At 43.0% G+C, this 18,266-nt stretch overlaps 1 protein-coding gene across 3 annotated transcripts in view; it reads right to left on the bottom strand.

Moving 5' to 3' along the window:
- col14a1b (collagen, type XIV, alpha 1b) overlaps positions 1-18,266 on the bottom strand; it is a 255,917-nt gene that overhangs the window by 119,881 nt on the left and 117,770 nt on the right. For all 3 annotated transcript variants that reach the window (XM_060915314.1, XM_060915311.1, XM_060915312.1), the window contains 4 exons: positions 13,590-13,719; positions 13,377-13,499; positions 7,737-7,886; positions 4,595-4,711 (listed from right to left, as the gene is read on the bottom strand). In XM_060915314.1, coding sequence (XP_060771297.1) covers positions 4,595-4,711; positions 7,737-7,886; positions 13,377-13,499; positions 13,590-13,719 — 520 coding nt within the window. The remainder of the gene's footprint in view (positions 1-4,594; positions 4,712-7,736; positions 7,887-13,376; positions 13,500-13,589; positions 13,720-18,266) is intronic.

Raw genomic sequence — 18,266 nt, forward strand, 5'->3', positions numbered from 1 at the left:
ACCCCTGTCCGTTCGCCTCACCTCATAGTCGATGTCCCCAACTCGCTGTGTGACCTCAAAGGGTCCTTGCCACTTGGCGATCAATTTGGAGCTCGACGTGGGCAGCAGTACAAGTACTTTATCTCCCGGAGTGAACTCTCTAAGGTGCGTACCCTTGTTGTACAGGCGGGCTTGCCGTTCCTGGGCCTGCCGCAAATTCTCCTGAGTTAGGTGGGTGAGCGTGTGGAGTTTTGCACGCAGGTCCATAACGTACTGAATTTCGTTTTTGCTTTGTGAAGGTCCCTCCTCCCAATTTTCCCGCAGCACATCTAGGATGCCGCGTGGCTTACGCCCATATAATAATTCGAACGGGGAGAACCCTGTGGAGGCTTGGGGGACCTCTCGCACTGAGAACAGCAAGGGTTCGAGCCACTTATCCCAATTACGTGCGTCCTCACTTACGAATTTTTTAATAATATTTTTGAGGGTGCGGTTGAACCGTTCTACTAAACCGTCCGTTTGTGGGTGATACACGCTGGTGCGGATCGGCTTAATCCCCAATAACCCATACAGTTCGCGCAGTGTCCGTGACATAAACGTAGTGCCTTGATCAGTCAGAATCTCTTTCGGGATTCCAACTCGGGAGATGACGCGGAAGAGCGCCTCTGCAATACTGCGTGCTGAGATATTGCGCAGAGGCACTGCTTCCGGGTATCGCGTTGCATAGTCCACCAGAACTAATATAAAGCGGTACCCTCATGCTGACCGATCTAATGGCCCGATGAGATCCATCCCAATTCTCTCAAACGGGGTCTCGATTAATGGAAGAGGGCGCAAAGGCGCTTTTGGAATGGCCGCTGGATTTACTAACTGGCATTCGCGGCATGCCGTACACCACTTACGAACATTGCCGCGAATCCCCGGCCAATAGAATTGGGCCATTATTCGGGCTAGTGTTTTATCCTGCCCTAAGTGTCCAGCCATGGGATTAAAGTGAGCTGCCTGGAATACCAATTCCTGGCGGCTCTTCGGAATTAAAAGCTGCGTGACACGCTCTTTAGTTTGAGTGTCCTGCGTCACTCGGTATAACCTATCCTTCGTAATTGCGAAGTAGGGGAAGGATGGGGTGGCGTTCGGCTGGAGCGTTTGACCATCGATTACTCTCACTTGGTCAAAAGCATGTCGCAGAGTCTCGTCTCGCGATTGTTCTAATGGGAAATCCGCGAGGGATTCCCCAATAGAGAGAGGAGGAGCCGACGGCTCCTCACTCTGACGCAGAGATGACGTAGATGGCTCTGCGACAGCTGCTCCTGCCAAAGCGGCACCGGGACCTCCCCCTGTTAAATGGCAGGACCCACTCGTTATTAGGCATGTCATTAAACCCCGAAATCCCAGCCAATCAGTCCCCAAAATTAGAGAGTGGGTAAGGCGGGGATTAACCGCCGCCTTCACTGTAAATTTTTCCCCTCTGAAAATAATGTGGACCGACACCAAAGGGTAGCTGTGAACATCCCCGTGCACACACAACACCTTCACCCCTTGTGCTTCCCCCAATGCCTCGTTTTGAACCAGGCTTTGGCGAATTGAGGTCTGATTACAACCAGAATCCACCAACGCCTGATATGTAGCCCCTTGGATACTCACCGGTATGCGATACGCTCCGGCCCGATCGAGGGCGGCCTCTGGCGCGTCGGGGATCTGAACCACCGCGCCCACTTCCATTGCCATGTACTGCTGTTGAAGGTGGCCCGGCTCCCCGCAGCGCCAGCGAACCGGCCCGGGCTTTCCCTCTGCACCGGTGATCTGGGGCTCACTCACCTGAGGTGGGGGAGAAACAGACACAGAAGGGAGAAACGGGAGGGCACTGCGGGTGCGGCGGGCCGGCTGGGGTGGTGCCGGCCCCCGCCTTCGCGCAGGGGGAATGGGGCGAGGACGGGACACAGGAGGAGGGGGAGAGAGAGAGAGAGAGAGAGAGAGAGAGAAGAGGAGAGAAGAGAAGATGCCATCTGCTGTCCTGCCACCGGGACAGCCACCAAATGGTCCTCCGCCAGCTCAACTGCTTGATCCAGCGACGCCGGGCGGTGGCACCGGACCCACTCCGCAGTTCCTGCTGGCAAGCGAGCGACGAACTGTTCCAGCGCCACCTGGTCGAGGATTCCTTCGGCGTCGCAGTTGTTGGCCCTCAGCCACCGCCAGCAGGCGTCCCGGAGCTGCTGGCCAAACGCGAACGGCCGGCCGACTTCCTCCAAGCGCAGCATGTGGAAGCGCTGGCGCTGCTGTTCTGGAGTGCGCCCCATGCGCTGGAGGACGGCCCGGCAGAGGTCCGCGTAGGCCAGCCGGCGGTCGGCGGGGAGCTGTAGCGCGGCCAGCTGTGCTTCTCCCGTGAGCATGGGGAGGAGGCGCGCCGCGCGCTGCTCCATCGGCCACGCCGAGGCTTCGGCGACTTGCTCAAAGAGCGTGATGAACGCCTCAGGGTCGTCCTGCGGGCCCATCTTGGTGACGGTGAGGGGAGATGGGCCCGCGGTAGGAGCGCTGGTGGGCCCCGCCGACACGAGGAGGTGCCGAAATGCCTGTCGATCTTCTTGTTGGGCCAACACCAGGGCCCCGAACCGCTCTTCTTGCTCCTTTCGGAGGGTGAGTAGCGTCTGGTGCTGGCTTTGCTGGGCCGTGGCGAGGGCGTGGACCATTTCAGCGAACGGGGAGGACTCCATGGGGCTGTGAGGCTGCTGTGCTCCAGGTCCCGGGTTTCGGCAACACTGTGGCAGTTCGGAGCAGGTGGGTGGAGCACAGAGGACGGCAGGACAGAGATCAAGTTCCAATTTAGTATTTATTGTCACACTTTTCAGCATAACATTCACTCAGACACACACACACACACACGACGGGTGTCTGTTCGGGGAAGAGCTCCTCTGCTCTCTGCTCTCCCTCCCTATATAGGGCGCGGTCACTGGGAAGACACACAAACACAGGTTAATTGCTCTCAGGTGTAGTGATTCTGCCACTCACCTTCCCTGACTCCGCCCTCCTGTCACAGACCGGTGTTTGACCACGCCCCCGCTGCCACAGGTTCGTATGCTGGAATGCAGTGTTTTCCTTTCTCCAAACATAACGCTTCTCATTTAAACCAAAAAGTTCTATTTTGGTCTCATTCATCCACAAAACATTTTTCCAATAGCCTTCTGGCTTGTCCACATGATCTTTAGCAAAGTGCAGATGAGCAGCAATGCTCTTTTTGGAGAGCAGTGGCTTTCTCCTTGCAACCCTGCCATGCACACCATTGTTGTTCAGTGTTCTCCTGATGGTAGACTCATGAACATTAACATTAGCCAATATGAGAGAGGCCTTCAGTTGCTTAGAAGTTACCCTGGGGTCCTTTGTGACCTCGCTGACTATTACATGCCTTGCTCTTGGAGTGATCTTTGTTGGTCGACCACTCCTGGGGAGGGTAACAATGGTCTAACAATGGAATCCAAACTCTTTAGAGATGGTTTTGTAACCTTTTCCAGCCTGAAGAGCATCAATAACACTTTTTCTGAGGTCCTCAGAAATCCCCTTTGTTCGTGCCATGATACACTTCCACAAACATGTGTTGTGAAGATCAGGCTTTGCTGGATCCCTGTTCTTTAAATAAAACAGGGTGCCCACTCACACCTGATTGTCATCCCATTGATTGAAATCACCTGACTCTAATTTCACCTTCAAATTAACTGCTAATCCTAGCGGTTCACATACTTTTGCCACTCACAGATATGTAATATTGGATCATTTTCCTCAATAAATAAATGACCAAATATAACATTTTTGTCTCATTTGTTTAACTGGGTTCTCTTTATCTACTTTTAGGACTTGTGTGAAAATCTGATGATGTTTTAGGTCATATTTATGCAGAAATATAGAAAATTCTCAAGGGTTCACAAACTTTCAAGCACCACTGTATATCCAGTATAGCTACAGTATAATCTCACCTGGTTACTGTCGATTTATATTTGCTGAGAGCTGCTTCTATAATCATCAACACGTCCTACACATACTATACATCCTGATAATACACCTGGTGCTGTTTGCCTTTCCTCTTCTACACTTGAATAATGTAATGGTTTATAATTTCACTCTCTGGCTTCACCCATAAGAGCATCGGTTCCCTTTGGAGTCTCTTTCTTCATGTTGCCTCAGGGTGTTTTTCCTCACCACTATCACCTCTGGCTTGCTCATTAGGGATGTAAATTAACATCTGGGTTTTTGGAAAGCTTCTTTATGACAAATGTCTGTTGAGATTGCGCTACAGAAATAAACCTGAATTGAATGTACTGTAATAAACACCTTTGCTGCTATGTTTCAGTGTTTCATCCAGAAAATCTCCCTTGTTGAATGAAGTCAGACATAAATCATAATTAATTCACGAAATTCATCTGCCATTTTTGTCCATTTTGGAAAATGAAAAATCAAAAATAGATTCGTCAGGCCTCCAATTTAACAAACTTCACTTGAACTCCCAGGGTTTATAAACTACTGAGCTCATAAACTATTTCCCCAAGTGGAAGCGTCACGTGCTAGTTAACAAGGGTGTGATCTATCTGAGAAGTGTCCAAGGTGTGAAAGTTTTCATTGTACTCACTGAGCAGGGACTCGATGAACACTCGGTACTGGGTGGCATGAGGATGAGGCTGCCACTGAGCACACATACTGTTCACACGTACCTGATAGGTGTTCAGATTCGTTACACCCAGGTACACTAATGAGAGACAGAAAGAGGAAGAGATTTTAAAAAAAAGGGCATGTTCGAGGAGCTGATGGATTATTTTTGGTCAAAGAGGAAACACAGTTAATTGGTTTTGATGGACCGTTAGTAGAGCTGTACGAATTCATTAACACGACATAAAGTGGCTTCCGCTTTCCAGAGTGTAAATTCTGAGTGGCGTGTAAACGAGTGTGTGAAAAGCGTTGTTCATTGTACGCAAGTGAGCACATCTAATACAAACGTCACTGTATTCGCTTTATTGCTTTATTTATTTAGTATAAACACGGAAGTGATTATTGAAAATCGCATGCTCTGATTGGTCAAGAAATTCGGATTATTTCTCAATAATCACCTCGAGTGACTCGGCAAAATGGCGGCCAATCGCTTCGTCACCGTGAGTGAGGAAGAATTACACATTATGAAAGAAAATGCTGTTCCTAAAAGCACTATGAAGCTTGATCTAAAACTATTCAAAGGTAAGGCGGAGTTGGGATTTATTTTATCTATTTCAGAACAAAGTATTTAATGTGACTCGGCGCAGATGAGTGACGCAAGTCTGCGTCACACCGTTATTACATTTACATGCTGCTTTTGAAGTCTGAAATAAATTATTTTTTAAATACGATTTTTATTTATTATTTTGTTTTAATAAATCACCTGTGTATTTATACTAGAACAATTATCCGCCTCAGGCTCAGTGAATATCGGTGAATAAGAACATCAACTTTGTCTCAGTTATTATTTAAATAATATTGGCTGGCGTTGAGTGGTATATAAGATATATTATATGCTATAATATATCTTATATACCACTTATATAGTTCCATTCAGCTAGCATGATACTGAACGAGTCGAAGGCAAGTTCAATATCATGCTAGCTGAATAGAATATATCTGATATACCATGAAAAAAGCCAGCCAATATTATTATTATTACTATTATACATACGCACTCTCTTTTCCAGTTTTTCAATGTCCATTGGTATGTTTTTCTCTTGTAAATAGAGGGGAACCATCAGGGCTTTCTAGGCCTTCAGAGAAGGTCCAAACATATTAGCATTTCAAATGTTATATTTAATTTCTTTCATTCTTTAATGTCTTTCATAATTTCATTGTAATTTTTCTCTTCTGATTCTAATTAGGCCTCATTTTCTATCAAATTTGCTTCAGAAATGAAAGGGTTACTGTCCTGAAAACATTCAAGTCAAGTTATCCAATGAGATTTTTTTGTTTGTTGTGTCTAGGCTGAGAAGAGTTGAGAGCTGCTCACTCATTGGTTAGGACTTCATTGCCAGGACAGAAGGCCATGGCTAGGGTGCATCAGTTGCCCTCACTTTCATAAAATCTGATGCACTGTTGTTTGGGTGTTCCTTTTCACCAATAAAGACATCCTGTAAAATTTTTTGACCATATTCAAAAGTCTAATGGTGGCACCATGAGGTTCATTTTTTGCCCAAAAACGCTTATTTTATGTTTTCGCATAAGGTTTGAATCACAATGTTGGACTCCATTTATTGATTTCTTGTGAGCCAGAGATCATGTTAAGAACCTTTGCAAGGGATTGAGAAGCATTAATGTGATTCATAATACATTTGTATTGTTTAAAAGTAGTTGAACAATGATTCAATGAACAGCTAAAACTCAAACTGTGCTTGATAATATATTTAGAATATGTACTAAAAATGTGTATCTAAGATATTTGGTATACTCTATAAGGTGCCATAATGTTTCATGAAAAGTGATCGAAATTTTGTCATAAAAGTCATAAAATAGCAGCTTTTTCCAAAACTTTGAGCTCCTGGTGCCACCATTAAACTTTTGAATTTTGTCAAAATATTTCACCCAGTGTGTTTTCTTACCAAAAGGAACATAAAAACAAAAATGCATCATGATCGGAGGAACTTTTCATTTTTAGGGGGCAACTGATGCACCCTAGCCGTGGCAGTGTATGTTTATGTAGGAAGTGACAGATTAATTAACCAATCAGATTTTGATTTATAGTAGGAGGGACCAAATATTTATTGCACTCGGCCTTCTCAAAGGCCAACACGAGCTTAACTGCGAGTCGGCACCGTCAGTGCAGCAGTGAAGTCACCTTCCAGCTGTAGTGTTAGCGAACACTAATAAAGCGGTCGAGCCAGTGCTATCGAGAGCACGTAATACAGGCTAACGACCGAGAAACTAATATTTCTGTCTTCAAACTCTTCTTCCACGCTGCACGCTCACTACAGTATTTTTCACTCAGACTTAAGTATTCATTTCCCTCTGTAATTTACTGAGTTACTTTTAAAATCAACACTGACAGCTACACACAACAGCGCGACCTGGCAGCCTGCCGCTAATCCCTTACAAAATCCTTTGCCCTGTTGCTTTTTTTGGTGTCTGAAGTCCCAGCTCTAATGGTAACGGTTCACCACTGCTAGTAAATATGCATGAAGAATATCTAATAAAGTTTTGGTCGCCTTTCGGGTGTTCAACGCGTCTTTCTCTTTCCCGGCGAACACAGAAATGCTTGTGCTCATGCGCAGCAGAAAACTTTCTCATTGGACATGCGCATCAGCTCTGACATGTGACGTCATGTTGTCTTGACAACCATGCAATATCGTAAACCATATTCAACGCTCATTCTCCATTGGGTAGAGTGATGTAATACACGTAGGATAAGCGATACGCTGACGATATTGCATGCTATCAAACCAAATGAATGAAACCCACTAGAAGGGAATAGAACGTGTTTTTATTCCATCAAAAAAGCGTCCCGTATGTATAATAAATCACTGATATTCACTTCACCTTTGTCAAATAGTTGTTAATATAAGATTTGAATATAATATCATTGCTGTTTCATTTTGCAGGAAAAAAAAAAACACAAACAAGCAAAAAAAAAAAAAGTCAATTCGCTCTGTTAAACAGGTGTGTCTGCTGAGTGTCGCAACAAAAAAGCGTTTGTTTTATCATCGGGAGAGTTTGAATGCCACGACTCAGAGGAATGGACTGTATTGCGCTGTTGGAGAACTCACGTGTTTTGGCTTTGCCAGTGAGAGCGTCGCTGGAGCCAGTGGTGTACGTGGCAATGACCTTTACACTGTACTCTGTCCCACTCATCAGGTTTAAGATCAGCATGGTGTTTACATCATCACCAACGAATGTCTCCAGAGCACGGCCTGGCACTACACACACACACACACACACACACACACACACACACACACACACAGAAAGACAGACAATGATGCCAACTGGCACACATAAACTCAACTGAAAATGTTTATAAACAATATACATCTAGGTACATCAGCCATTTAATTTTAAAGTCTTGTAAATCATTCCATTAATAGAAACGGATATTCGACCGTAATCTATGTTGAAGTATGTGAAGTAGGCAGTGCAGTTTCACAGAATAAAAGATCACGCATACGTTGCACGTGATGCTTTTCTGCAAGACGGAAAAATGTTGAAGTATGTGATGGGTTTCTCGTTGGTTAGAATAGAATAGAATAGAGTTTATTGCCATTTGCACAAGTACACGACAGTACAGGTACATTGGAATTCTTGAGCGTTTTCCATGAGTCAGCTTTGTGGACATTAAAAGACAAAAGATGTTACAGCTGGATTTCTACCTATAACGTACTTCAGCACTTTTACTTTTGGAAAGTAGAAATATACACTACCGTTCAAAAGTTTGGGGTCACCCAGACAATTTTGTGTTTTCCATGAAAAGTCACACTTTTATTTACCACCATAAGGTGTAAAATGAATAGAAAATATAGTCAAGACATTTTTCTGGCCATTTTGAGCATTTAATCGACCCCACAAATGTGATGCTCCAGAAACTCAATCTGCTCAAAGGAAGGTCAGTTTTATAGCTTCTCTAAAGAGCTCAACTGTTTTCAGCTGTGCTAACATAATTGTACAAGGGTTTTCTAATCATCCATTAGCCTTCTGAGGCAATGAGCAAACACATTGTACCATTAGAACACTGGAGTGAGAGTTGCTGGAAATGGGCCTCTATACACCTATGGAGATATTGCACCAAAAACCAGACATTTGCAGCTAGAATAGTCATTTACCACATTAGCAATGTATAGAGTGGATTTCTGATTAGTTTAAAGTGATCTTCATTGAAAAGAACAGTGCTTTTCTTTCAAAAATAAGGACATTTCAAAGTGCCCCCGACAACATAGCTCCTAGGATCATTCAAGCACACAAACCCCTCCACGACAATAAGGTGGCAGTTCTAGGAGGGGAATTGAGAGGAATCAGCTGAGGTGGCTTAGGCATCTCTTTCGGATGCCTCCTGGATGCCTCCCTGGGGAGGTGTTCCAGGCATGTCCCCCCAGGAGGAGGCCCCGGGGAAGACCCAGGACACTCTGGAGGGACTATGTCTCTCGGCTGGCCTGGGAACGCCTCGGAGTTCTTCCCGAGTTGCTGGCCGAGGTGTCTGGGGAAAGGGAAGTTTGGGCTTCCATGCTCAGACTGCTGCCTCCGCGACCCGGCCCCGGATAAGCAGAAGAAGACGAGACGAGAAAAGGTTATCCATTCTTGAGATATTACAAATCAAAGATTAACAAAAAGCTTAATTTTTAGAAAACTTCCATAATATTCTGTGTGAGGATCACATGGTCCAAAACGGGCCTCATTAACCAATGAGATCGAATGTTTTTTCTTAACATTTTTTTCAAGATATTTACATGGAAATTAGAAGGTACATAGATGGCTGTATACTGAATACAAAGTTTGAAAAATTAGTAAAAACAAATTACACAAATTACTATTTAATTAGTATTAATTATGCTAATTAGGTACACTCAATAAAAAAAGTAAGAAAATAAGATCTTTAATCTCCTCTTTGTGCTCTGTAGGTCTTTGTATTTCTAAATAAGGCCTACTAGTGTTTATATGAAATAATATTCATGATTATTTCGATTAATATTCACAGCTTTCAAGGCGAACCTCGAAAAAACTGTGTGATCCACATCCAATAAACAATTCGCATTAACTGAACTGAAATTGACACTCGCATTTCTGACTTCCGTTGTTTTTAGATCTCATTCCATCCACTAAGGTCTCAATATTTTTTATCAAAACAACTCCAGTTATATTCTAAAATAGTTATTTATTGACATGAATCAGTTTGATTTGAAAAAATAAGTAGGTAAAGCTATGGAAACTCACTTCAAAGTCTCCCGTGAATCATAACATCAAAACTAGCAGATGGAAAATTTTGCTGAATCCTTCATCAGAAATAGTGAGAGCAAGAGAACATCCCTATAAAAGTTATCTGACTGATATTCAAGAGTAATCCAGTCAGAAACCGATCAGAAGAGAGAGAGAGAGAGAGAGAGAGAGCCTGACCGCTTTCCCATGACTCAAAAAGAAAAGCACCGAGCAGAGTCTTTACTCTGTTGTACCAACTTCAACCTGTCGTTACTCCCAAAGTACTGAACAGATCTTAATGAGATACATTTCTTTGGAAAGCAGAAGTTATAAGCTTTTTTTTTATAATGATAGTACTCCTGAGAGAAAAGTTAAGCAATGACAGATTTGGAAACTTAGATGAGCGTCTGCATGCACAATTTTCACAGCACGGACAGCGAGCGTCTGATATGCCTAATAAAAGAAATACCATAAAAATGTTTGTATTTGCTTTCTAATCTTACCTAGGCTTTCTTGCTGAAAGACTAAGTTGTATAAAAAGCCAGTTTAACGAAAACGCTGGGATAAAAATAGCTAAAGATGTGTAAAACATCGTTCGCTAAGTGTTATTTTCTCACACAATTTTCATCAAGTTGTTGGACAGCGTTATGCCACACCCAAATTGGTGTAAATCAGTTTGTCAATTCAGTTTGGCATCATTAAGCAGGTGTTAAACGTCCATGATATTCCTGCTCATTCGCATCATCATCATCATCAAAACAGAGACGAGCACTTGCACACTCCGTTCAGATGATGGATTTTGTGAAGGACTTCAAAGCTGTTCAGCAAAACAGCGAATGAATTAGAGATTATTTCAGTACTGATGAAAGAGTGAACAGTGATCAGTAGCATGAATATGGCAATATTATGTGCATTATGGCACGACAGCTAGGGTTGCCACCTGTCCCGTAAAATACGGAATCGTCCTTTATTTGGCAATTAAATCGTGTGTCCCATATTGAACCGATACGGGACGCGATTTGTTCCGTATTTTCATAAATGTCCAATACACATGTCTGTCTCACACATATCAACACTAAATCTAACAATCATGAACAAAATAAAACAGGAAATACTACGTTGCAGGATGTACCCAGGACACAAACCCCTCCCCTCTGTGTCCCGCTCTGTGCTTCTGTGCCTGGCTGCCTGCGTCACTGCGTGTAGCACTGTCATGGTTGCCTAGGGACAGACAACACACACCGGCGCTGCTCAAAAAACCCGGGCCTTTTAAAAATGTCTGCTGCACCCGGGACTCCACCATGTCCTCAAAAGCGTAAACGCTTACAAAAATACAGACGTGAGTGGGAAGAGGCACATCCTTGGCTGGATGAACTCAGGACTGTTGAGGGAAGGAGTAATGTTTTGCACTTTCTTGTTTTCTGCATTCTTGAAGAAGCAAACATACATGTTTGTTGTGTTTTTGTTGTTTTTTGTTCTCTTTTTTCCTCTCTAAGTAAAAATGTCCCCAAGGTTCACAAAGCGAGTCCCTACACCAAGAACAGTTATGCACTTACATTTACAGTGATATTAAGTTCTCAATATATTTACAGTGGTGCTTGAAAGTTTGTGAACCCTTTAGAATTTTCTATATTTCTGCATAAATATGATCTAAAACATCATCAGATTTTCACACAAGTCCTAAAAGTAGATAAAGAGAACCCAGTTAAACAAATGAGACAAAAATATTATACTTGGTCATTTATTTATTGAGGAAAATGATCCAATATTACATATCTGTGAGTGGCAAAAGTATGTGAACCTCTAGGATTAGCAGTTAATTTGAAGGTGAAATTAGAGTCAGGTGTTTTCAATCAATGGGATGACAATCAGGTGTGAGTGGGCACCCTGTTTTATTTAAAGAACAGGGATCTATCAAAGTCTGATCTTCACAACACATGTTTGTGGAAGTGTATCATGGCACGAACAAAGGAGATTTCTGAGGACCTCAGAAAAAGCGTTGTTGATGCCCATCAGGCTGGAAAAGGTTACAAAACCATCTCTAAAGAGTTTGGACTCCACCAATCCACAGTCAGACAGATTGTGTACAACTGGAGGAAATTCAAGACCATTGTTACCCTCCCCAGGAGTGGTCGACCAACAAAGATCACTCCAAGAGCAAGGCGTGTAATAGTCGGCGAGGTCACAAAGGACCCCAGGGTAACTTCTAAGCAACTGAAGACTTCTCTCACATTGGCTAATGTTAATGTTCATGAGTCCACCATCAGGAGAACACTGAACAACAGTGGTGTGCATGGCAGGGTTGCACGGAGAAAGCAACTGCTCTCCAAAAAGAACATTGCTGCTTGTCTGCAGTTTGCTAAAGATCACGTGGACAAGTCAGAAGGCTATTGGAAAAATGTTTTGTGGATGGATGAGACCAAAATAGAACTTCTGGTTTAAATGAGAAGCGTTATGTTTGGAGAAAGGGAAACACTGCATTCCAGCATAAGAACCTTATCCCATCTGTGAAACATGGTGGTGGTAGTATCATGGTTTGGGCCTGTTTTGCTGCATCTGGGCCAGGGCGGCTTGCCATCAGTGATGGAACAATAAATTCTGAATTATACCAGCGAATTCTAAAGGAAAATGTCAGGACATCTGTCCATGAACTGAATCTCAAGAGAAGGTGGGTCATGCAGCAAGACGATGACCCTAAGCACACAAGTCGTTCTACCAAAGAATGGTTAAAGAAGAATAAAGTTAATGTTTTGGAATGGCCAAGTCAAAGTCCTGACCTTAATCCAATGGAAATGTTGTGGAAGGACCTGAAGCGAGCAGTTCATGTGAGGAAACCCACCAACATCCCAGAGTTGAAGCTGTTCTGTACGGAGGAATGGGCTAAAATTCCTCCAAGCTGGTGTGCAGGACTGATCAACAGTTACCGGAAACATTTAGTTGCAGTTATCGCTGCACAAGGGGGTCACACCAGATACTGAAAGCAAAGGTTCACATACTTTTGCCACTCACAGATAGGTAATATTGGATCATTTTCCTCAATAAATAAATGACCAAGTATAATATTTTTGTCTCATTTGTTTAACTGGGTTCTCTTTATCTACTTTTAGTATTTATGTGAAAATCTGATGATGTTTTAGGTCATATTTATGCAGAAATATAGAAAATTCTAAAGGGTTCACAAACTTTCAAGCACCACTGTAGATTATATTTTAAAAGTTCATTGTTGCCCACTTGTACATTATACATTTTTACAGCATTGGCAATAAAGCATTTCAAGCTTTAAGTATGAGTAATTGCTTTCTTGATCACCCCTTTACTAAAAACACCTACAAAATAAAACATACCACTGCTGCAGGCACCCCACCCCATGGAAGTCGTGCCCGTCGTGGTCATAGCCCCAAGGAGCCGTGGTGGGCATCCCTTATTTTCATTTCTGAATGGTGGCAACCCTACACAACAGCTCATTTCTCTCATTGCTAGTCAGGAAGCTCATGTGTGCTTACCTGAGACAGGCTGGTAGATGACCCTGTATCCCATGGTAGGAGATGGGGGTGCGTCCCAGGTGATGCGGAAGCGATTGTACCATTCCTCCGAAACTTTCAGGTTCTTCGGAGCAATGAGAGGCACTGAGGGGAAGAGACAGGGAGTAGAAATGATTGAGAAGGAATGCTTTCAGTGCTACACTATCCATAATCCTGAATTGATTAGACACATACATGTGCGAGCGGATCGTGTAATGGCGGGTCCTTCTCCATCTGCATAGATGGCAGTCACGCTCACTCTGTAGTCTGTATCTGAGAGCAACGGCTGCAGCACCACTGAGTTCTGATTGCCAGGAACCATCATCTACAGTACAGGAAGTAGTGCACTTAGGTTTATAGTTATCTTTTTTTTTTTTAGTCTGTTTACACCATGCTGTCTTAAAGGTGACATATTATACCTCTTTTCTACATGTTATCACAGTTCCCTGGGGTTTTAATGAAATGTCTGTGACATGCTTTGATCAAAATACCAGAAGGATAAAACACCACAGCTTCCTTCTTACCCTGTCTAAACAGCCAGGGCTCTCAAGTCTCACGCATTGGGTGTGAGACACACGCATTTCAAGCAGTTCCAGGGTTTCCCCAGGTTTGACCACCATAAATTTAAGACTTTTTAAAGACCTTTTTAAGACCACTTAAATGAGAATTAAGACCTACATCACAGCCATTATGCGGTCGTAGAACACCAGATCAAATTCCCAATAATGACAAATGTTTCAAGTAAAAATACTTTTATTATAAAAGTTATATACTTAAAAGTCATTATGTGCATTGCTTGTCAAATCTTCACATTCAAGACAAGCAAGACCGAATTTTATTCTGTAAGACGTTTTGTTTTTTCCACAGGAGAATGTTGTAGCGACTTCCGAGTCTGGGAACACAGCCTTAAAGAGTTCGCTTATGCCCTCATTCAAGCTGTGGAGTTCCATAGTGGTGTTCCATAATTGTTTTTAAAATCCAGAGCACCTCTGCCCGAAGTGTCGGGGTTTCACCGACACCCATCATGCCACTGCTGGGCCCTTGTGTTGTTGCTAGCCTTGCCGATGGTGTCTGGCTTGGCTGATGCTGCTGACGTTCGACAGTGGTGCTAGTGCCAACTCCAGGTGCATTCGGAGATTGAACCGTGCAGAACCGAGCGATGGGCTGGTGGCGGTGGAGGGCAGATACAATGTGCTTTGAGCTCTTCATGGGAGACTCTAAAGCGAAATGACCTATAGTGGACAACTTGAAGGTCTTTCGACAAACACAGCATCTTGCTTCAACGTCGCTTCCAGGAACCTCCCTCACCCAATCACGATATCTTTCATCTGAAAGCCACTGCTGATTAAAACGACACTTCCCCATGCTGCGATTCGCGGAGTCTCCTCTCCACCACGGACTCCAACGATTGCGCTGGCGCGAAAATGTATCAATATTGTTTCTTTCTTTGCGCATACTCCAAGAAATTAACTGATGTTACGCAAAACCCACGTTTTCACATTGTAGAATAGTATGAGTAAATTTAAGACCTTTGTTTAAAAAATTAAGACTTGGGCAAAGCAATTTAAGACTTTTTAAGGCCTTAATTTTGGAATATTAAATTTAAGACTTTAAGACTTTTAAGACCCCGCGGCTACCATGAGTTCACACGCTCACACGCCACACCTTGTATCTCTCACGCACAGAAATTACTAAGACACCACCCACCAAGGTGCACCACTATTTTTTAACTGTGGACGAAGAGCAGGCGTCCAGTGGTTTCCTGCAGAGTTCAGAAATAGTTTGCCACACACCGGTCAATAAATTGAGAAATGTAGCTACCTAACAGTCAATCAAAAAATAGCATTGTTGTATCCGGGTAAAATTTATGTGATCCGGCCAATAACTTTCCAAAGAAGACGATGCGGTGAAGTGCAGACCGACACACACTGGACGACACGGGAGCGCCATATTCAGAATCAGAATTACTTTATATCCCCGGAGGGAAATTCAAAATTGCAACCAAGCTCCTGAATCAAGGAAGAAGTAAATATGTCTAAAAATAGAAGATAAAATAGTCCTTAAAAAAGAATAAATAAAAATAAAATAAATTTAAATAAAGTTCAATAACTTAAGTAAAAGCAAACTGAAGTGATTTTATAAACAATGATTCCTATACTGCACATATTTGATGAGTAGCCTATAATACAGTAAATCATCTCATCATATGATTTTGTATTTCCTGAACAAAATTAGTACTTGCATCACAAAAATAATGAAAGCTGATGTTGGGGAATATTGTCTCCAGCTAATAATGTTAAGTATCAGTTTGCCCGGAGTCTGTGAGCTTGTCCACTTCAATCCACTTCAATCTTGAATCCTTGCTAATTTCAACAGCTATTTTTGACACCTGGTTTTAGTCCTAGTGTTGCACACTTGAATGAAAAACTCAGTGTGATTTTGTTTTTATCTCTTCCTTTACTGGGTACTTGCCAAACTGCAAAATACACAGATATAGTAGTACAACCCTAATTCCAAAAAAGTTGGGACAAAGTACAAATTGTAAATAAAAACGGAATGCAATGATGTGGAAGTTTCAAAATTCCATATTTTATTCAGAATAGAACATAGATGACATATCAAATGTTTAAACTGAGAAAATGTATCATTTAAAGAGAAAAATTAGGTGATTTTAAATTTCATGACAACAACACATCTCAAAAAAGTTGGGACAAGGCCATGTTTATCACTGTGAGACATCCCCTTTTCTCTTTACAACAGTCTGTAAACGTCTGGGGACTGAGGAGACAAGTTGCTCAAGTTTAGGGATAGGAATGTTAACCCATTCTTGTCTAATGTAGGATTCTAGTTGCTCAACTGTCTTAGGTCTTTTTTGTCGTATCTTCCGTTTTATGATGCGCCAAATGTTTTCTATGGGTGAAAGATCTGGACTGCAGGCTGGCCAGTTCAGTACCCAGACCCTTCTTCTACGCAGCCATGATACTGTAATTGATGCAGTATGTGGTTTGGCATTGTCATGTTGGAAAATGCAAGGTCTTCCCTGAAAGAGGCGTCGTCTGGATGGGAGCATATTTTGCTCTAGAACCTGGATATACCTTTCAGCATTGATGGTGTCTTTCCAGATGTGTAAGCTGCCCATGCCACACACACTAATGCAACCCCATACCATCAGAGATGCAGGCTTCTGAACTGAGCGCTGATAACAACTTGGGTCGTCCTTCTCCTCTTTAGTCCGAATGACACGGCGTCCCTGATTTCCATAAAGAACTTCAAATTTTGATTCGTCTGACCACAGAATAGTTTTCCACTTTGCCACAGTCCATTTTAAATGAGCCTTGGCCCAGAGAAGACGTCTGCACTTCTGGATCATGTTTAGATACGGCTTCTTCTTTGAACTATAGAGTTTTAGCTGGCAACGGCAGATGGCACGGTGAATTGTGTTCACAGATAATGTTCTCTGGAAATATTCCTGAGCCCATTTTGTGATTTCCAATACAGAAGCATGCCTGTATGTGATGCAGTGCCGTCTAAGGGCCCGAAGATCACGGGCACCCAGTGTGGTTTTCCGGCCTTGACCCTTACGCACAGAGATTCTTGCAGATTCTCTGAATCTTTTGATGATATTATGCACTGGAGATGATGATATGTTCAAACTCTTTGCAATTTTACACTGTCGAACTCCTTTCTGATATTGCTCCACTATTTGTCGGTGCAGAATTAGGGGGATTGGTGATCCTCTTCCCATCTTTACTTCTGAGAGCTGCTGCCACTCCAAGATGCTCTTTTTATACCCAGTCATGTTAATGACCTATTGCCAATTGACCTAATGAGTTGCAATTTGGTCCTCCAGCTGTTCCTTTTTTGTACCTTTAACTTTTCCAGCCTCTTATTGCCCCCGTCCCAACTTTTTTGAGATGTGTTGCTGTCATGAAATTTCAAATGAGCCAATATTTGGCATGAAATTTCAAAATGTCTCGCTTTTGACATTTGATATGCTGTCTATGTTCTATTGTGAATACAATATCAGTTTTTGAGATTTGTAAATTATTGCATTCCGTTTTTATTTACAATTTGTACTTTGTCCCAACTTTTTTGGAATCGGGGTTGTAGATCGTTACGCACTTCTGTTTACACATTGCCCTTGACGGAACACTCTCCTCAATCATGGCTGTTAAAATGGCAGGCCTGGAACTACTGGGTTTCAAGTGGGAGCCCCCTACCCCTGTACTGAAGGCCTCAAAATCTGCCACTAACACTTACAACACAACACCAATCATAACCCCCCCGTCCTCCTCCACCCCCCTGTGTGCCACCGCCAACACCCCTCACCGACACCACCCCTGCCCTTCCCGACAAAATCTCACTCTGAACTGACTTCAAAACTTGAGAGCCCTGAAACAGCCCTGATTAAAACGGCCGATTTGAGGAACGGCTTGTCTTCAATCAGGAAGCACTTTCCTCATGAATATTAATTTTAAGAATATGTTGAAGACGCATTTATTTAAGTTAGTCAAAAGTCAAAGTCCTTCTCGCACCATTCATGGGCGCATTTGGCAGTGCCGATCTCCATTTCGTAGCCCTTGGCCTCTTGCCTATATTACATAGCTAGGGTTACAGTGGGGGGTGGGTCCTCTGGTAACCATGAGAGTTTGACTCCCCACTCGCATCTGTATTGCAGCGTGCCTTGCCAGAAGGCACCATTTTTATGATGGTCTTTGGTATGACCCAACCATGAGTAGAACTCCCGATCTCCCGATCGAGAGACAGACACGCTAACCACTAGGACACTTGTCGGTATTTAAGTTAGCGTTTATAAATACAATTTAATAAGACTTATTTTATTTTTTAAAATATTATATTTTTATCATAGTT

This window comes from Neoarius graeffei, chromosome 2 (genome assembly GCF_027579695.1).
Source record: "Neoarius graeffei isolate fNeoGra1 chromosome 2, fNeoGra1.pri, whole genome shotgun sequence".
Taxonomy (NCBI): Eukaryota; Metazoa; Chordata; class Actinopteri; order Siluriformes; family Ariidae; genus Neoarius; species Neoarius graeffei.